The sequence below is a fragment of the Takifugu flavidus genome, chromosome 1 (genome assembly GCF_003711565.1).
Source record: "Takifugu flavidus isolate HTHZ2018 chromosome 1, ASM371156v2, whole genome shotgun sequence".
NCBI lineage: Eukaryota > Metazoa > Chordata > Actinopteri > Tetraodontiformes > Tetraodontidae > Takifugu > Takifugu flavidus.
In genome coordinates, this window is record NC_079520.1 from 6,474,407 (window position 1) to 6,496,025 (window position 21,619).

At 47.6% G+C, this 21,619-nt stretch overlaps 1 protein-coding gene across 3 annotated transcripts; it reads right to left on the bottom strand.

Moving 5' to 3' along the window:
- Window positions 1-162: 162 nt before the first annotated feature.
- Window positions 163-18,760, bottom strand: LOC130527267 (TSC22 domain family protein 1-like). 3 transcript variants are annotated; one of them, XM_057035559.1, is made up of 3 exons: window positions 15,329-18,760; window positions 2,559-2,610; window positions 163-1,799 (listed from the first exon to the last, which is right to left on the bottom strand). In XM_057035559.1, exons 1-3 carry the CDS (start codon window positions 17,980-17,982, stop codon window positions 1,530-1,532), a joined length of 2,976 nt encoding a protein of 991 aa, XP_056891539.1. In that variant the 5' UTR covers window positions 17,983-18,760; the 3' UTR covers window positions 163-1,529. The 3 variants fall into 3 exon arrangements, with proteins under 3 accessions (XP_056891539.1, XP_056891559.1, XP_056891548.1); XM_057035579.1 differs by lacking the exon at window positions 15,329-18,760 and adding an exon at window positions 5,507-5,817; XM_057035568.1 differs by lacking the exon at window positions 15,329-18,760 and adding an exon at window positions 2,879-3,188.
- Window positions 18,761-21,619: the final 2,859 nt, after the last annotated feature.

A 21,619-nucleotide genomic window follows, 5' to 3' on the forward strand; every position in this document is an offset into this window, starting at 1 on the left:
TTCCAGGGGCATCACGCCGGCGCGTCCGGGTTTAGCTGGAGCGGGAACGGCACCGCAAGACCAGGTATTTTTAGGCCAACGCTTCAAACGCAGTCGCTCGGAATAAGAGGCCGCAGAGCCGAGACCGCGGTTATCAAAATAAGGATGGTGCGCAGCTGGTGGTTATTCTTTAAGCATGTTTATTGAAAGCTGTGAAGTGCAGCCGTCAAGTGCAATTGTGGCAAGTATGGTACAATATCTCATCCAGTCTTTGCAGAAACATGCACAGAACATGAGCATAACAACTGATACAGGAAATGAAAAAAAAAAAAAAGGGAAAAAGAAAATCTCCGGAGTTTGTATTCTTTTAGGATCTTGTTCACAAGTACATCACTGTCAGGAAATTAAAAATAAAAAGGTGCGAGTACCCCAGCAGGAGCCAAATGTAAATGATTTTACAGTAAAGAGTAAATGTTGCAGTAATGTGGAAAACGTTGGCTGTGTTTTGTCAGTTAAATAACCCTAAATCCCATCCATCCAGTCTCCAAAATACAGCATTAAAAATAGATGGCGCCGACTGGGCAAGAACGGCGTGCCTCCCCGTCACCTGCGTCAGTTTGCGGCCATGATAGCATCTGTTTCTCCTCCCCGCTTCACTATTTTACATGGTACTTACACTATACAGAAATATACATCCTCTTCTGCCCATCAAACCTCATTTATGAAAAGAGAAATATGCAGCTTAGCTCAACGTCTCCCACCCCCCCGTTACATGCTGCGGCGGGGCGGAGAAAACAGCGACAATGAGCATCATCAAGGGCAAAACGAGGGGCTCGAAACTCAAATACTGAAATAGATTCTCATCATCCCCATAAGAAACCTCATTTTGTTCATCCCACCAACCCAGTTTGAGCTACGTCAACTCAGACGTGCGTTATTCAAAAAACCGCCCTCCCGCTATCACGCCCCCCCATTCCAGATGGGGACTACGTGACGATATGAACTGCTCACATTCCTCATTTGTCACTCGGAAAAGGCCTTTTTTCGTTTCTGACACAGCCCTCAGCCTGTAACTTTAGAGCCAGGCCTGGAAGAAAAAGATGCTTCTATTTACATCATTCAGCAAAAAAAACAACAACAAAAAAACCAAAGTAACAGCCAACAAAATCCTCCTCCTCTCCCATCGTCATCATCGGTAATTCGACATCAGTTAAAAATCCAGACACAGGCACAGTGATTCTTTTTTTGAAATCCAGGTTAAGCATCACAGCTGCTGAGGAGCCGTCTCTTGTCATCAGACATTCTACATGATATGTCCGTGGTTGTGTGTTTAATTATGAATTTTTGGCAAATGTTTGATGATTGGATCTTCATGTCAACCCCCCCGCTGTGCTGCGGAGCACTGCGGCCACGTCCTTCTGAGATAAATATGTGCAAATTCTCTCCAGAACATCACCTCCAGCCTTCGGAATTATGGTTACCTTCTGCTGTAACAGACAGGAAGTTGGAAACACAAAACAAAAAAACTCAGTTTGTCCGTGCAGAGCGGGTTACGCCGAAGGACCAGAGCTGTGCGAGGCGGTCTGGGCAAAAGCGGCGGCGTTGGGGGGTCCTGGTGTTGCAGCAGTTGGAGGGGCAGGTGGGGAGCCGGTCTGAACCTGGGCCTGGAACTGGGCCATCTGCTCCGGGCTGGCCAGCGTCTTCAACAGGGTGTTCTCCTGTTCCAGCTGGGAGTTCCGCTCGATCAGCTCCTTGATCTGCTCCTTCAGGACCTCCACCTCCTCACGCACAGCGTACATCAGGTGGCTCTTCACCAGGTCCTACGAGGGAGGAACACACACCAAGCATGTCAGGCAGGATAAAAACTATTATTTTAGGTTTAATGAATCAAAAGCATATAATCGTGAAATAATCATACAAGCATTTTGATGAATTTTAGAATTTAAAAAATCAATCTGTTTGCCGTTTAAACAAGCCCTGTTTATAAAGATAAGGTGTCAATAGTGGCGTGATTAGACATTCTGCATTACAAAAATCAAATGTCAGCTAGCATGTGGTGGTCCATAAATGCAAGAAATTGAACGGGTTATGAGTCAAATATGAATGTTATTATCACATATGGGACAGATAAACCGTGAGTTTATCCCAGCGTACACGTCATCAACCCCGCCCATATTTAAACAGGAGCCAATCAGAGGGCGAGGTTTTTATTTCGAGAGAAAGGCGTTAAGTTTGCCTAGCAACAGGACTGACAGCGTTGACAACCAAGCCAAACAGAAAAAATAGTCACAGCCAGTTTACCCCTATTTAATCCACTTTAATAACCATTTAGTCAACCCTAAATACGTTTCCGGGTTCGTACCCTTTTTTTCGGTTGCAGTTATTTTAGCCTACAAGTCGCACAAATCGTGCAACATTAGCTGTATGAGCAAAAAAATAAAAAATCATTTAAAATCGTGTAAGTGGATTATTTAGATTTAACTACTCGTTTCATCTGGCCATGCCGCCTCCTTCACCCTAGGTCACCTTACTGGAGGCCTCTTGTGCCGTCCCGAACAGTGCTGTAGCCGTGAACTCACCATCGCTTGCTCGATCTTGTTGTCGATGGCCACGACGCTGGCTCCGGACGAGCTGCAAGAGAGGAGCATCTGATCAACAAATATCCAAACCCATCCGTGCGGCACACAAACGCGGGGCATCACACGAAGCCTCCGGAAATTTCTGGAAAGTCGACAGTTTTATTGTACAACCGGCCACGGCCTGCGTGCGTGCGCTGATACGGGGAGCATCCGTCCGCCGAGCCTCCGCGGCACAGAGGTGACATTACAGGCTGCAGGTGGAGCGCGACAAAGGGGACGCGTTCGGCTCCGCCAACGCCATTTTCTCCTGCTTTATTTACCTATTGTCGAGTTTGAGGTGCGAGCTCTCCGCGCTCAGGAGCGACGACAGGAAGGAGATGGAGAAATTTCGCAGCTGACAGACGCCCAGATCCATCGCCACGGAGTAACACGACGAATTCATGCTGGCCATGGTTTTTACAGTCCGTCCACAAACGCGCCGCTCTCACGAGCACCGCCGCGAGACACGCATCCACGAGCGCAATGTATGCTACGCTGCGTCCGCTGGAGCTCGTGCGCCTACCGCAGCTTTTAGAAAGAGACACGAGCCAAGGTCAGCTCATCCCGGCGGCGCGCGTAGAAAATCTGCAGCCGGGAACAAACCCGCATAATTTATCCGGACACGAAAACAGCGGCCAAAGCCTGATTGGTCGAGACGGCGGGTGCGCGCATAAATTATGCGGGAACGCCCCCAAACGCCGCTCAGCTGACGCGGTTTTGCATAAAATATTCAAAGGACGGAGAGGATGTGGATGAAACCGGGAAAAACCGGATAGGAAAGGAAGAAAGAAGTGCAGAACAGAACAAAACGGGGGCAGGAGGTTAGCAGCAGCGCGGTCATTCACCGGTACAGCTCTCATCGGAGTCGCTAACACCGGGATAACACGGAATTAAATTCCACTCGTGCTTCCTGAACAATATAGCAAATAAAGACGCGATGAGACTCCGGGTCGCGAAAGACTATCTTTCACCTTTGCCCGTCTTTTGGTCATTAAGTGTGTTCAGAGTGAATCGCTTAATTTGCGTTTAACTTGTGAAAACCACAACGACTGATGGTATTTACAGGAACAACAGCGATAGATTTGGAAACCGCGTCTGTGCTGCCCCCGTGTGGTGAAGTAGAGAACTGCACATCAGAGAAATACAAGTTTATTTCAATTTAAATTATTAATCTCTGTCTAAGGCAAATATAAATAAATAAAATATACAGTGTATCGGGTAGGAAGCTTTGCCATGGATCTTTGGAAAGTGTGGATAGTAATTAAGGTATGTTAATTGACTCAATTTTGTAGTCAGATTTTGGGAATACGTTAACCCACCCTAATGTACATCAAGACCATCACTTGAATATTGCACACACATGTGCCTCAGCTCCCTGTTCACAGACCACTGGAGGCCGTAGAGTTTGCAGCCCCTCTGACCCATTTTACTGGGTTACTGGTTCTTAGATGAAGGAAGACACAATCTGCCTCAAGCGGCATTACGCACGCAAAAACGGTGGTCACGCAGCAGGGAGGAGAAGATCCCCGTCACACCTCGACCAACAACTCCTTCAGGCAGACATTCCTACCTCAGACACGCTTAAAACAACACACGCACACACTGAAAGGCCACCTTCACACATTCCACGTACACCCCAGATCCTCAAAAATCACATGTTTGCGACACTCCTGACATTCTTGCCTGTGATCGCACCCACCCACGCAGCAGACCTCCACATAAAAAACAGCCTGAATTCGGTTTAGTTACACTTTAATTCAAATGCTTGCTAATTAAGCAGGTCCATAAACAATCATTTGCATCGTCCAATACTAAAAAGGTCAATAACTCGTCACTACCTGGGTAACGCTTCTCCATCTAGTCACTGATAAACCTGCACCTGGGCTAATTTGGGCGTCAGGGTCTGGTTTTATTAAGCAGCGGTACCGTGAAGTCAGCTTCTGTTCATCTGTGATCCCAGTCTAACGCTTTAACGAGAATCCAAATAAGAGGCTCTAAGCTCCTCTTATCTTTTCCGGTCTCTTCTTTGACTGGAAGAAGGTTTAACCAATTATCCAGAGTGCGATGAGGAAGGGGAGGATTGTTCGTATGGATTTATAAGCTCCACATGTTTTTAAAGACCAAATGCAGTCGTGCTGTCAAACAGCCACTTCCCCGCTACTAGTTCCCAAAACGCTGCAGCGTTAATACACATCCCGGGTTCATGACCGAACAGAACAGTTTTTGGCTTTTAAACGCACGGCATCCATCTGGAGGCCTCCCTGGAAACGCCGTTAGCCCAGTGACCTACTGATGCAACCCGAGAGAGAAATGACCCAAAACTGCCGGTGCTGCGCTCCCTCCAGCAGCTGCTGACCACATGACGTTCAAACATGGACTGAAACAAGGCTTATTACCACGACCCAAATGTGTTCTACTACCTGCACACAGGGATTCGTGTAGTTCAAATGATTACTTAATATCCACACTAAATATCAATCAATCATTCCCTCATCATTTAAAGAATCGCTCAAATCACACGAGCACGAGACCAGAACGCTCGAAACGAGAAAACTATTGAACCAAAATACAGATGCGTGAACGTGAGGGTGGGTTTCATAGGTCACAGTTTCTCTACGTGTCCCTACATGATCACATCCGCCGCCTGTTTCCACATTTAGCACGGTTCAGCTCTAAGAGGTTACTACAAATCACAGATTTAACCGCACTCACGGCTCATCCAGCACCTCCGGTTTATAGCATCTGCCCCACGTTGCTGCTGCCCCTGAAGCTACGGATGACTGAGTGAAAGGGACAATGTGGCCCAGCAGCCCTTTGTGTGGAGCTACTGTAGCGATTGGTCCAAGCAGCGCTACACTACCGCAGCTTGCCCGGGGGTTCCCCCGTCTGTATTATTATTGTTATTTTACCTTTTGAGATGCTGCTCCAGCTCCCAGAACAAAAGCTTCATTGCTATGTCGTCATGGCCTTGTGCTCGTGCTCCCAGCGCCCTCATGGAGCTGTCAGCCAGCAGGATCATACAGAGTCCCGAGGAGTGCGTTCCCGAGCTTCTTTGTGTTGTGTGTTCTTAAAGCCTCTCGTTTCTGGCTCAGTCTAACAGAACTACAGATCTGGGTCGCCACCCTAGAGTCGCTTTATTAGGTGCAACTGCATGAGGCAGTCGGGAGCTGCCGGGTTATAAGGACTTTTTCGTGCGAGTGCTCCTTTTCGCATCATCAGTGGCGCCCATTTGTGTTTGAATGGCCGGCTGCTGAGTGAATTACTAAGTACCGACAGTAGCTGGGCGGGTGGTGACGCGAGATCATGTGATCCTGGGAGTTACGTAAACCATCAGCAGAGATTAGCATGTGGCCCACTGATTTCACTGCTCCTACAGACCCCTGCCCTCTATTGTCCAGGACATGGATAGGCAGGACATCAAAGACTGAAGCTAAACGCTGCATCGGCAGCCTCCTGCCATCTCTTAAGACATTTTATTTTAAGATATCGTACGCTCTACGTAACAGGCATATCCACACAGACTACAGATGAATGAGACCTCAAAAGTTCCTGGTCTTCTCTCAAAGCATTCAAACACCTGACGATTAGTCTGCAGTTACCAAATGAGGCATGGTTTGACCTCCGAGGTCAGCTCCTGTGCGTGAGAGTGGAGAACCCCACGCTTCAGCATTTTATCTGGTCATTTCTCACTGAAAAGCCGCACTAAGAAGGCTTAACTGCCTTCGGAGAGGAAGCACAACATGCGGCCGGGGTGCCCCTACTGGCTTAAGAGAGGGGCGGTCAAGAAACACCATCTGAAGGGGGAGCACAATGCCCTGGATTTCACTTGTCCCAACAGAGCTGCCTGCTGAGTGACTCACTGTCACAACATCTGGGAGGAACAGGGGCCTTTATCAACCGAGTGACACAGTTCAAAAACACTGACAACTCACGAGCGTTCACTGGGACTTTCTGCTGACCCATCAGAAACTTGGGATCTGCCACTTTTTGGGCGACAAATTCTAAATCACACATCCTATGTTGTGTAGCAGTTGCTCCCAAAATCTCACCTATGCATTGTTGAAGTAACCGTGGCTTTCATTTAATTCTCTAGCGTCCATGCTGGACGTGCAACAAGGGTTTCTGTGTGGACAGGAGACGCGACGCACTTCAAGAATCAACTTCAATCTGAGTTTAACAATAAACAAAGTGAATTAATCGCATCTTAAATTATGAAACGAACAGACCGCTTGAGCTTTGTGGTGAACTTTCTGCCTCTCGGGCAACAGATCTCTTACTCATACCTCCACTCCAATGCTGCATTTTAGGGAAATCACAATCGCGACACGTTAATAAAGGGGGCCTGGCACGTCCCAGTGATGGAAAAAAGGCCCATTGAATTGATGAATTGTAAAGGCTCTCGGCTGAACTGTAGTTTGATAGTGGAAAGCGCACACAGACTTTACCAGTAAACCCTGGCACTGGTTTTCCATAGTCACACCCTGACTATGGAAAATGGCAGAGAGCTACTGAGCGAGTCACTCGGAGAGGGAGGAATGATGAGTAGCCATTTTGGCCCCCATATGTAAGAGGCAGGTGCTATTGGAGCATTTAGGCTGACAACAGCAAGTCCTTAGTCCTCACTCTATACCACATGCACGCACACACACGCCCCACACACAGGAGAGGAGGGAGAGAGCACAAAAACTGAATCGGAAGAGACTTTTGAACCAAACGCTCTCTCGCTAATTTCCCCAGGAAATGTAATGCCTCTACATAAAGAAATACAAGGCTCCATCTCTTTATTCCTGACACACACACCCCCACACACCCACACACCCCCCCACACACACACCGAGTTACATAAGCGTGTGTGAGCAGCAGCTTTGAGTAATGTGGAGTGAAACCTGGCATTAAATGGATTAGCAGCTAAAGAACACACGGCACTCCGGGCCCAGACAACAGAGGGCAGGACGGAGGCTAACTGAAGACATGAGCAGTTATGAGAGGACAGCTCCGAACCCTCATCTCTGCCCCCTCCTGCATATTTCCAAGGACTGCTACCACATTAACGGGATACATCCCAGGCCTGTTGTGATGGATGACTGTGGGCAGCACTGTTGAATTTAAATGGCCATTCAATCTAAACAGCACCCGTACAAATAAATTACTATGGTTTAAGGTTTATGTCCAACCTCTATTTGACCTTTTCTTCTTACTGTTGGGAGGGAGGGTTTCAGAGTGGGCTGATGGGAGGCCATCTCCTCACAAGGCCAAATGAATCATTATTCCCTCACTCCCTAATCTGGATTTCCTAACAACGCTCCCTCAAGCATAATAAACATGCCTGCTCCAAGATGGGACACGCACTGGAAATAAAAGCCAGGCCAAAAGGTGTGCTGGGCCGTCGAAATGTAAGAAAAAGAATCAAAGATGCTGTGGAAATTCTCACTGGACTAAAATTAGTGGTCGAACCTATCGGAGCACCGGAAAGATCTTCCATGTGTTGATTTGAATTAATGCTGCAGTGAATCTGATCAGCTGATTACTCTCTCAATCAAACACTAATTATGACTAAAATAGATAAATTCTTGCTATGGGACACCCATGATCCCAGTCAGGTACCAGGGCTGATCATTGGGTGGGTCTTGATACCAGATACTGAGATAAGTCATTGAGAGTTCTCATCAATCCCATTAGAACAATTAACCCAAACCCACGCATTTCCCCTTGTTTTTATTTGTGTGAGAACGTGACAGACGAGGATGGAGCCCGAGTGGATTAGCCACTGATGACCATCGTCAAGCTCTAAATCTCTGACGACAGCAGAGTCGTCACAAGCAACAGCTTAGCTACAAGCTATCTCTTATTTCCGGCAATCAGGTCAACGGCGACGTTCCCAATGGTCATTTTACAGCTACACGTTCATATTTACCAGCTAAAAATGAGATTTACAGTAGACATTTGGTTCAGAGATGTTCATCTGCTTTGTCATTGAATGTTACTGGTGTCATTGGAACAATCCTTTAAAGATTATTAAAGGTGTGAGACTACATTTGGATAGTTTGGTGCCCTTTCTTAACTTAACACAAAAGACATGCAAGTGTAAAGACCTTTTATAGTCTCCTAGGTGGAGACTATAAAACCAAAACCAGAGTAATAAAACATATCTTACCTGTTAGAGCAAAAGTGCAGGCCAACCAAACATAAGAGACAATCAGAATCAAATTTATCAGAAAATACACAGAAATCATGAATTCATGAAAGGAAAGTCATGTTTCCTGGAAGTCTGATTAAGATTAGCAGTGATGTTTAGTATAAATTAAACAAAGAATTGGCAGGATAAGATGTTGAATTAGCTAATTAAAACAAACTCATCCAAATAAGCCAGGTAGAGTAAGAATTTGCACTTATTTGCAGAGAAAACTAACCTCAAACTCCTGACTGAGCGTTAACTGGAGATAATCAATACTACGCTGCCATCTAGTGGCCAAACACCGAAACACCACCGAGCGGCAAGATATTTTCATCATTTAATCTAATAAAGTGTATTAAAATAGTCGGTTTAAGCCTGTGGTAGTCAGCCAACAACTAAACCAAAATGTTTACACATTCTGAAAAAAAAAGAAAAAAAAAGGGAATAAAATCAATGGTAGCACAATCCACCACATTTCAAAGTGATTATTTAACTTTAAAATTTAAACTTCTTTCAAGTGAAAGTAATCTACTAAAAGTATGTTTCATAAATCAGTCATGGAAGTTTGCCCCTTAGCATGAATGTCAGGTGATTTTTACCCATCTGAGGCTAATGGGGACGTTAATGTTCTAAGGTAAAAAACAACAACAAAAAAAAACTTACATGTTAATAATTACAATATTACCCAAAGGCCGATCATAAAAGTGGTGCTAGTCTACAATAAGGCTGGGAAAAATAGTCACCATAAACACACAGTAGTACAGTGGGACCTCTACTTATGAACGTCTCTACATGCCAAATTTTCAGGTTACGAAACATCAACGGAAAAATATTTCGTCTTGTTACGAAAGAAATTTCCACAGCTCGCGGAGTTTAGCGAACGCAAACTTGCTTGTAGCTGCTCTGCCATTGGCTATCGCCTAGCATTTTCCTGTCATCCCATTGGCTAGGAGGGACGTCAATATGTACAAGTTTGTGTGTATCCCAGCGTCGTCTTCGTTTAACTTTTATTTATTGTGGGTGTTCGTATGTTTGTCCAGTAGATGGCGGTGTTACCACAAGTGTTCATGTTTGTTGCTAGTAATGACGGCTAATGTAAGATTAGCCTGTAATAAAGTTCATTTTGTTCCTGGAGAGGCCTTGCACTGAATTCCTACATTTATTGTGCGGTAATCTAATTGTAACATGTATTTGTTACATGTTTTGATGCATTTTTATGATTTATAAAAAAAATTATGTCAGAATTTTTGGGGGCTTGGAACGGATTAGGGCATTTACATGGAAAACGCATCTCTACTTACGTAATTTTCAGGTTACGAAACAACTTCTGTAACCAATTAATTTTGTAAGTAGAGGTCCCACTGTACAGTGTTTGTGTCTAGAGCTTTTAAAGCTCACCAGCAGGGGGCAGCAGAACACTAACTTACATAGACTTCACACTCCACTATTGAATGTTTAAACAGCTATTCTGCCAATAAACTTTAAGAAAAGGCAACATTGCTGCGACAATCTTTCTGTGTGGGTGACCTCGAGTGTCTAATTAACACTACAATGTAGAAAACTGGACTGAAACCAATTCCAGATTTTGAAAATTCCTTGAATTACTTTAGGAACAATCTCAAACGACGACAGACTCAAACAAACAAGAAATGACGACATCGTGTCTGGAGGAGAGAAATCACATTTCATCTTGTGATCTTTGAGGACAAGTACAATGGAGGCACGTGGTGCAACAAGTTACTGAGCAGAGCAGGAAAAAAAAAAAGAAAAAGAAAGCTAAATGGGTCTGCAAGATATTGATTCATCTTCAACAAGAATTAGAGGCTGCGTCCAAACTTTAAAGTCATTACTCTGTTAACAGCAGCTTCAAAGCCCTGAACGTTTCCAGCTGTCTGGCAGCAATTCCAGCTGAGGACACATGGATCATTAACCTCAGGAAGAGCCATTGCTGACCTTATTTCCAACATCTAAAAATACTACACATCTCCTTGCAGCAACATAACTTACGTTATCATGACAACGATATATGAAGCTCTATATGTAGCAAGATTAATCATCACCAACCACATGTACGAAACCAGCTCCCTTTGATTGTGTCGGCAGCATTTGTGCCAATAATTTTGGAAAACCTAGTGTAAGGATTGATATTAAATGTGCAAAACCCAACGAATGGTGTAGCAGCGCGTTCTGCATGGGCCGGAGAGGGAAACAGAGGGAGAGATTCCTGGAGCTGACTGGGCAGTGTTGGAGCCACAAGAATGCTGCACATGATTCAGCACATTGCCTGCATGTTGAGGGGGATGACAGCAGCAACCCACCAGTACCCAAAATCATTCTTAAAAAACAGTGGCACCTATTCACACTGTGGGTCTCAATGATTGGATTCAAGTGTGTTTATCTTGGGGGGGGGGGGGCAACTCACGCACTCGTCATCAGTGTGGATGATTACTGATTAAACGATAACACCAGCCAATGGAAGCAGCGCTCGGGTCTCAAGTTCAGAAGAGCAGCCATTCACTTTACAGCGAATATTCATACACACATTTCCACACACACACACACACACACACGGGCTGCAGTTCTGCGGGCCGTGTTGGGGCGATGCGCCGGCTCACCTGTGAGATTCAGGATGAGATCAGACGGCCGTTTATACGGAAGCTTCCAATAACGTGCCGATGGCTCCGGCTTGAGTAGTTTGGCCCTATAGAGCACTGGCGACCTGAAGGACTTCACACACTCATATGATCGAGCAGCTGAGAGCTGTGATGCGTTTTCACGCGTGATCAGAGGAACCTGTGACTTCAGAGAGCTGCAGGATTTCAGGATCGATGTTGTGAGACGAGTTCTGCAGGGTGATGAAGCTACGGGAGCCTATAGAATTAGCCCTGCAGCGGGCAGCACGAGGCCCACAGGTGGAGAGTTCTATTACTGACTTGCCTCTAAAATAAAGTGTGACAGCTCTCGTACTCTCCAAGGAAATTCACAGCATCCCCCTTTGAGTGAAAATGCATGAAGTTCACGCTGCTCCCGGCTAGGAAGTTAATATGGAGCCCAAATGAAAAACCTTCCTGACAAGGCTAGACCGTTGTTGCTCCATCCACGTGTGCATCTGTGTGGGGCCAACGTGCAATTTTCTTCTAGATGAACCAATCCATTATCCTCCATTAGGAGCCATTAGCTCCACCCGCGCTCTCCAGAGGAGCGGTCCTGTTTATTGATTGGCAGATTAGCCATCAGAACGGAGGCAAAATGAATTAATCGGTGCGAAACGTAAAATTAAAGCAACCGCCGGTGACGTGATCTATGCTAAAGCTGCGGGAGAAGAGCGGCAGCGCGACCGTCCTCCTCTGGTTTCATCCTGCCATTCATGCTTTCACCACTCGTCTTCTAAATATCCAGTAGCGTACAGTGAGCCCCCCCCCCCGTGTAGCTGCTCTGGTGTTCTCGTGTTCTCTGGCTCGGTCCGTCTGTCAGCAGCATCACAACAACAACAACAACCCTGTTTACTTTGAGTGTTATAGAATTAACAGTCATCTATACATTTAAAAATAAGCCTGAGTGTCAATGTTTGGCCTCGCCGCAGGTTCTTGGAGTAGAGCAGCTAACAGCTAATCTTATTGTAAGTCTGAGCTTGTTTTGGGGAACAAAGTGTTCCGAGACTCCGCTGCTCTTTTTCGAGCCTTGTGTGTGAATGATAACTAGCTAACAGTTAAAGTTGGCCAAGCAGCACCATAGGAGGCCATTTGGATTCTATTCTCATCATCCAGTTGTTCGGACAGTGGAAAAGGACCTCCGTTGTTAAACTGGTGTCCTATTCCCATCATCAGAAATGTTGATTATTTGCTTGCTAGTACTGGACCTTCATTATAAACGTGGAACAAAGTGTCCAAACGGACAAGCTCAGAAACCCGTTTTCCATCTTTCTTTGTGCATTTTCCAAGGGTCATTCCCAGGTCAGCTGCACTTTAATGATGCAGGAGCATTAGCGGACGCTTAGCTTATCAACCAGCACATGGCCACAGTTCCTGGTGGCTCCTCTACACACATACACGTTATCCAGTTAAGATGCAGACACTTTGCCCTTCATGCAGCTTTAGTAAAATTATGATAAGAACTGAAACAGAGGACTCAAGCCAGCCTGAATCGGTGAGCACGCTAATATATCAGCGGAGCCGACAAGCACGCTAGCGAAGGTCAGAGGAGGTAGAATGATGCGCCGCTCTGCCCAGTCTGGTTCCATCTGGTCCAATCTGCTGCGTCCTCAATCAGCTTTGCTAAACCAGTCTAAGTTGGGACAGGTCAGGTTGGGTCACTTCCTCTGTCTGTTGTGAATTTTGGGGATCTCTCTGATCTCCACACAATGAGCGACGGCCCCGGCAACCAGCGGGTCTCTATGCTGCCAGGGTAAAGACAGACAACGGCACAGATAGCATCGCGCTGCCACCCGGCCAACCCACATTCCCCTGAGCCTTCACACATTCACAAATAAACCTCCGGACAATAGTGCTGTAATTACGACCCGAAAAAAAAGGCTAGGAAGCCTCCTCATCCACTACAACAGGTGCTGCGACCAAGAAGATGATGTTGAGAAATATAGTCCGAGTGTTTAAAATGCGAGGCTAAAAATGTCTCCTAACAACCATCTCCTTGTTGTTTTTTACTACCTTTCCAGGCCCCTAACACCAGCAGGCTGACCGCCAGCATGTGCAGCCCACCCACCCCTTCTGAAGCAAATCCATCAACTTCACTGAGGACCGTTGGAAGCCTTCGTCATTCTCTCAAACGCTCTCCGGTTGGGTTCTCACGCACACAGCAGAGAAACCTGCAGCATTACAGCTCGTCCTTAAGGTCAAACGCTATGTTGAGTTTCAAAAACTATGGAATCTGTAGCGTTCGAATGACGGCAGTAAAATGCATTATCATTGGTACCTAAAACTACTGAGCTCTTATTATGGTCATGACAAAGAAACAGAAGTAATCAAGACCTTATTGCTAATAATAAAAGGGGAGGACTGTTTCCATAAACAAAGTCCAACTGCTGGCAGCGTTCTGGGTTCTGATGCCAGCAAATCTGCGTGATTCAGTGAGGACGAACTTGTCGCAGAGTTCACAGCCTCCTGCTCCTGTTGCTGCTAATCTATCCTCCAGGGATCCTGCTGCACAACAAGCAACAATAGACGTGTTTGAAACAGAGGCTACGAACAGAAAGATCAATGTGTGGGTGGAAATTCTGACCAGGGGCCGTGAGTTGAAATAACCGATGGAGAAACTTAAACATGCTGCTGCTGCCCGGAGCGAGCAACGTTTCTACTGATGAGACCGTCCAAACTCCTGGTGAACTACCTTCACCAGAGGAGAACCTTGCTGAAAGACCTTTTTCACAAGTTAGAAAACGCTGCAAAAACTTTTAACCAAACCAAAAAGAGCAATTACCGACTGACCGCAACGCAAAGATGTGCGCAGCAGCACGTGTTTGCGTGCTTTTGTTGCACAATCCAGCGTAGAAAGAGCCCGCAGCTCCTCGTGGGACGGCAGGTGAGCTGAAGGAAAATGAGACTCATGGACCGTGAAAATCTTCATTTGTACGAACGGCTTTGGTTCCAACCAAATGCTACTTATCATCAAAGACAATAATCCACCTGATCCCCATAGATTCCACATTCCTCCGAGTTAAACGTCATGTGACAACAGCGGCCGTCACTTACTTTACGACTAAATGGGCTGTAAAATTTTACTTAGCCCGAGCTTTATTAGATTTCTGTTCCCCTGGGCTACCTCTGGAGCCACGCAGGTCATCCTCAAAGCTGTGGTGAAAATAAGCAGTTGGGAAGAAGCTTAAAGGCTGCAACAGTGAGCGAAATCGGAGCGATTTCCTGCGGCAGCGGCCGCTTCCATGAGATTAAAATATCCCTGTGACTTGGAAATCGGTGCTTAAAATGTATTACTGCGCTTGCAGGACATTCCTCAGGACCTTCGCTCCCATCAATCACAAACAAAGCTTCAGAAATATGAAATATGCTCGTGAAGATGAAGCCAGATGGAGCCGGAGAGAGGAGGGAAAAATCAATAAGCTTTTAGTGAAGGTAAGCACCGCGCTCACGTCAACAGCGAAACATCTCTCCAGTTTACAGAAAGTTAATATTTGGATTGTCCTCTTTCATGTCCGATCATTTATTCCACCTCTGTTTCTTGTTCAGAGATGTTTGGGAGGTTGGAAACAATCAAACCTCGTCCTTGTTTCTTCCCGTTTCAGACAAGCTATTTGCTGACGGTGAAGTGGGCAGAATTTGAGGCCGGCTCGTCAGCACTCAGGCAACGGAGAAAAGTAGAAGCACCGCAGCTGCATGGTGACGCTGGGAGCCATTACATCCAGCTGAGCCCTGCCCTCCTGTGCCCCAGTGACAGAAGAGGCTCCCTGTGGCTGTCTGGACCCTGTCTGCTGCCCGTCTAGGAACATAACCCCATCCCACCCCACTTAACTTGTTCTCCCTCTGCTTCTGTGCTAAAGCACCCAGGATCTAAACGCAGTAGATGGTGTAAAAAACAAGACTCTTACCCGTCCTCCTCTCCATCAGCAGCCTTGGTACCAGCTGATGCACTTAAGGCACTCCCGGCAGCAGCGCTCCCCTCGGTGTCCTGGCCCTGGCTGGCGCTGATGGTGGACGCGGCCTCCCCTCCGGGCAGTTTGGGCAGGCCCAATAATGCCGACTGGTGCTGAAGGAGCAGTCGCTGAGCGTCCTGCAGCTGGGTGGTGGTGAAGGTGGGCAGGCTGGCGTACAGGGCGCTGGCCTGGGCGGCATGAGACAGGGCCTGCGCCGCGTTGCTGTGGTCCTGAGACAAGCCGGCCGAGGACTGTTTGTTCTGCGCGACACCCTGGGGGGGCATTCTGCCGGTGTTGGGTTGCAGCGGTGCCTGGGGATCGCTCTGAGGGTTGAGAGGAGGCACGCTCGGTGCAGACGCTTGACTGGTTTGGACTGTTGTGGGCATCTGGCTTCCCAGGCCGGGGTTTTGAACTTGGGTTGGGAGTGACTGAGGCTTCTGGTGCTCCAGAGCAGGGTGATTCTGACCCTGCTGGCCGAGACCTGCTGCCCCACTAACGTGAGAGGGCATACTGGACATGGAGGCCAGGTGGGCTGAAGGCTGCTGTGGTTGTGCGTGAAGGAGCGTCTGGGGCTGCTGCTGCAGAGCTCCCATCATCTGACTTGATCCATTAGGAGGCCCAGAGGGTAGCGATCCAGTTTGGGTTGGCACGGGTTGAACAGCCGCACCCTGGAGCACGCCTTGGTGTGTTTGATTATACTCAGGCCTCACCTGCACCGGGGCAGCTTGCGGATTAGCCGATTGTGGCGGTAGCTGGGCGGCATAGCCGATCTTCTGCTGCTTCACACCCACCAGGCCCTGAGTGGAGGCAGTGGGTGGATTAGCAACTGCCTGGGCATAAGTGAGCTGGTGCACAGCAGACGTGGAGAGTCCATTTGTGGTCTGGAGGCTCGACAGGTGAGCGGGTTGATGAACGTTCGCGGGAGCCGAGGGGGGCGCGGTGGCTTTCGAATGTGCGTCCTGGGGCTGCATGGGAGTTTGGGTTTGGGAGATCCCCATGCTGTGGGGAATTCCCTGAAAGCCCTGAGGAACCGAGGCGTAATCATGCTGAGGTATCGGAGGCCCCCCGGTTTCTCCGCCACACACAATCTCACTGTAATGGCTTAAAGTACTCATCGTGCTACTCACGGAGCTACCGCTAGCGCTGTCCCTCTCCGAGGCCCCGGCAAAGCCCTCGGAGGCCAACTGGCGCATGCCGGGAGAGCCGGTGTCACATGCCGAGGAGCTTGAAGCAGAAGGCGGGGCCTCCTTGTCGTAGAATTCAGTGCACGTCCATCTGCCCTTCTTGAAGGGCTCCGAGCTCGAGTCGAGCTTCACCACTCTGAAGCGAGAACTAGTGGTTGCCACCGCGGGGGCTGGGGCGGGGGCAGGCTGTGCGGGAGCAGGTGAGGCTGGGGCGGGGGCGACAGACGTGACAGGCGTACCGGCAGGCTGCAGCACACCGGCCCCCACCCTTGCCTGGAGGCCGCCGGAGACTCCCATCCCTCCAGAGGCGCCGACAGCCGCCGCAGCGCTACTCGTGGTAGTCATGGGGATGTTGGAGTTGTTTTGATGCTGTAGTTGTTGGCTTATGCCCACATTAGCTGTGGGTATAAGGTTGCCCCCACCAGCAACGGCACTACCCCCACTGCCGCTTATCACATTGTGAGGAAATCCACCGCCGCTGCTACAACTCGCGCTGATCCCCTCTCTCACAGGCACATTGGCAGAGCTCAATATATTCACATTACTAACACTGCTGGTCTGGGGATTAATTATGCTAACCGTAGTGGCTGTAGCAGAACTGTGCAATCCCGGTAAAGATCCGAGGGCCACAGCCCCCACAGGCTGAGCGGTAATACTTGGATGGGCAACCTGTGACACATTCTCTTGAGAGACCCCAATGTTAGAAGGCATTTTCTGGGTGACACTAGTTAAAGCTCCAGAATTAAGGGCAGATGCTGGGCTCACAGGCACAGAGGACCGAGAGTAGACCGCGTGGTTTGGATGATGAGGATGCATAGTCCCGTTAACCATGGAGCCGCTACGCTGTTGAGCCGGGTTCAGGGAATGGGGGTGTGAAGGCTGGTTGGGAGAGATGGCCCCGGGGGTCTCTGCTTCCTGGAAGTTGTTCAGCGTCTCCTCTGAAGAACTCCTCTCCGCTCCCACTACGTCATTAGCCCGAGAAAGTGAGACGTCCAGGATTTCGGAAGAAGACAGATCCTCCGTGTGAGACTCGTCCAGGTCGTCGTAACTTTCCGTGTCTTCCGCAATGCTGTTGTTGGTGCTCACAGATATCTGCGCCGGAGTCACACTGGTGATCTGGAAACCACTCTTTTTTTTGATCTGTGCACCAGTCGGCTGTGTGGGCTGGGGGTGCAGATTGAGGCTATGGGGTGGAATATGATGAGTACCCGGGGAGGATGAACCAGCGGGGGGTTGGCACTGAATCAACAGGGAAGGCTGATAATCATCAGATGGGACGTGGCTGTTACCGACCACCGGGTTCGCCGGCGTGGACAACACGGGGCCGCTCCCGCTGCCCGTGTTGCTCCCCTTTCTATGGAACACAGCCGAGTGCGCCATTTTTCTAACACTGCCAGAGTCTGCCGAGGACTCCGGATGATGCATGTCGAGAGAATCCGGGGGGTAGTTTGTCTGTGACAGTATGCAATAAGGTCGCAGTTCGTTAACGGCGCCGTCTTGACGAAACTACGGTGAACAATCAACACGACCGAGAAAATAAATTAAATAGCTGGACAAAGTCGCGGCTGCTCCTAAATGCGAAGGCAAAGCTGGACCGATTATTACAGCCTCGCATACGACACAGAATTCTCAGTGATCCGGTGTCAGCGAGGCAAAACGGGCTAGTAGCTTGTGAGCTAACGTCAGCTGATGCCACTTGGACTCTTAATTCACCGGCCAACTAAATGGGTTATAAGTTCGTGCCGGTGTTAATTACGAGATGACATCTTGTGGGCTTCCTAAAGCCTGAGCGTATATCGTAACTATTAGTCTGACTGAAGCTAGGTCCAGTTAATCGTTCTCTTAGATGCTAGCCTGACAGAGGAGTAACGTCAGCTAGCTAGCTGCCAGTCTCCATCACCGGCTAGCTAAACACAGACTAGAGTGACTCGCTACGAAATTGATTCAAAGAAATAAAACGAAGAAGCAACCTTCAATCCGCTAAAGAGCGACGCAGTGCACAGTGCAATCAGGCAACGGTAAACCAGAAACGGTTAATCCACTCCACGGAATCCTCGGTTTGGTCTTGGTTTTGCTGTATCACTGGTCCTCCCAACCGGTAGCGTTGTTCAGTATATAGCCTCCTGCACCGCTGCCGTGGCTGTGTGCTGTGACGGGACTGGAGGGGAGGGGTGCTCCGTAATATGGCGACCGCGCATGGTCTCTGCTGCCAGACATAAAGCAGTCTGGGAGAGGCGGTGACGAACGCAACATCAACACCGCCGGAAAAGGCCGGAAATAGCCGAGGAGAGGGAACTCCCCGAAAACGAACGAACGAACGGACGGACGGACGGACGGACGGACGGACGGACGGACGGACGGACGGACGGATGGATGGACGGATAGATAGATAGATATAGATAGATAGATAGATAGATAGATAGATAGATAGATAGATAGATAGATGTTTTAAAACATGTTCCGTTTGATTATATTTTTGTTCGTAATGAAACCGTAATAGAAATTTAGGGGAAAAAACATAGTTCATAAGGCCACTTATCTATATACACCTTGAACAGACAGATAATACTGGTAAAAAAAACAACAACAACAAGAGTGTTTCGGACAACAACAGTGGTCAGAGAGCTACTAGATCTCTCTGCAGACACAGGTGTCAACTATACTGAAGGATTATTCTACAAACAGGTACTCTTTGGGGCCTCTCTCTGACAGAGTGAGGGTATTTATACTCTTTGTTGATGTGTAATGTTGCCACTCTTGGTCATTAAATTCTGCTTTCTGTGTTCTGGGCCTTTCTGATCATCTCTAGATAAAACGTTTCACCGGTGCTTCAATGACAATAGCTCCACGACGGCCGTTTAAATTGAGGCTATGCTTGGAAATATTACCCATTAACCTGACAATGTGTGGCCGATCCAAAGCTTTTGCTGTACAGTCCAAAAATGTGAATCTTTGTAGAGAAGAAGGAGGCAGCAGAGCCAAACCGGTGGGAAGAGGGTGTGATTAACTGTCAGGCAGGTCGATCAGGCAGCATCATGGATGAGAGCAGAGGCAGGAGCCCAGTGCAGTGTAAGCGTCTGGTGCAGTCAGCAGCTTTAAATCACACTGGCACTCCACAACAACAAAACATTCAGCACTATTGTGCCATCTCCTCTACAATAACCAGCAAATATACCCTCGACTCTGCTTGCATTTAGTAAACATTCTGTTCTGTTCTGAGTGAAAGTTACAGTATAATCCACCGCGTTGTTTTCTCATTGTACCATTATTAAGTTGTTTACCATTTATTTCAATTGAAAGAAAGTGTCGGTAATGTCCACAGCTCAGCTCTCCCCTTTCTGGATTACAATTGTCTATATTTCCTTGATTTTGTGGCAACAACCAGCCACTTTTAAGAGTTCCCAAGACTGCTGTAGTATTCTTAATTCCAATCCACAAGCGGAGTCGCCTGATTTAAAACCAGGACGCATCTGCTCAATGTTATACCGTATTTCCATGAGCCCACCTTTGATACATTGCAGTGTCAGGGCTGATGCAAAAGCAAAGACCTCAACTGCTCACTGCACTATCTGCACTATCATTTCTTTTTGGCTCCCCAGTTTGTAGAACCCGTCCAGCATATTTTCTTTTTAATCCTGTTGATGCACTTAGCTGTCAGTTATTGATTCAATTACACAGCGACTCACTCTGACTTTTCTCATATGGCCTGAAATTCAACAAGGACTCCCTAAGCTGGCCGTGATTATTCTGCCTTTGCCGTCTAAAGGCAGCTGTAGTTATAGTCAGTTCTTGAAACAACACAGGTTTTGGCATGAAGAGTGGGGATGTGGAGCACAGTGACGCCCGCGAGGGTGTCTGTGTCTCTGTCTGGGGCTTGTGTCCACTGAGCTTCTCTGTTTTGAAAGGAGGCCAAAACCGATCCTGGCTTTATTCCCACAGGACAGATCCCCCCCCCCCCCCCCTCCACACACACACACACCACCACCACCACCAGAACTCACAGTGTACGTGTGTTACAGCATGTATAAATACTCTTGCAGGCACGCCCGTTTCATTGGTGAAGAGTAGATATGAAATCCTCTGTAAGATGCAATGTTGCTGGCATATGCAGCTATAAACAGCTACTTTGTCTGCATGTGGTTTCAACCACGATTCATCCTGGCACAGTTTCTGTGTGCACTCCAAGGGGGGTCTACAGCAACCCCCCCCCTACCCACCAACTCATCTAGAATTCAGCCATTACTTTTCTCATCTTGTGTATTTGTATTTACAGTAAATTCGCATCAACTGTGTGACACGTGCTGCACTGACATGAGCGGGTGCAACAAGCTCCATGTAAAACCCACACAGTCACTAATGTATAGTCTATACACGACCTTTCAGCTTTTGTTTTGGGTCACGGTTTAGTGCTTCTTTTCCAGCGGAGCCTCGGAGTGAGGTGAACATAGTTTCAAAGCCTTCAATTAATTCAGCATTGACACAGACAGAAAGTAGTACATTCATCACAATCAGAGCAGAAACCTTAGAACCGATGCCCGGCCGTGGAGTGAAAGGTGAACTCGAGAGTAGACGGCGCATTTAATAATGGAGCATTTAAGATGGCAAAGACTCAGATTAAGTGTCAACAAACGCAGCTAAGTGGAGTTTTAGAAGGTGGAGAGGTGGGTCTGTGCTGTGGTTAAAGAATGCAAGTGTGTTTACTTTCATTTCTATTAGATTTATCAAACAAGGAGGCTTTAAATCTGGAGAGATGATTGATGGCATCATGTGTCATTTCTGTGCATTAGGATGTAACAGATATTACATTAGCCAAGCAATTAGTGTTAAAATAAACCAGGATAGTAAAAGAAATTCTAGTACAGTGTGTCGCCACAGGGGTCCTACAGTATTTTCATGATTATTATTTGTTGTGCAAAATCAGCCAACTGCTGCCATAGCAACAGAGTGAGAACATGTAGTTTCATGGAAAATTTATCACTTATGACTGCGACGAGTTTAAAGGGGCTTTTAAAATTATCTATCGAAGCAGAAACATTTCAGCCATCTGAAAGTTGGCGTTGCC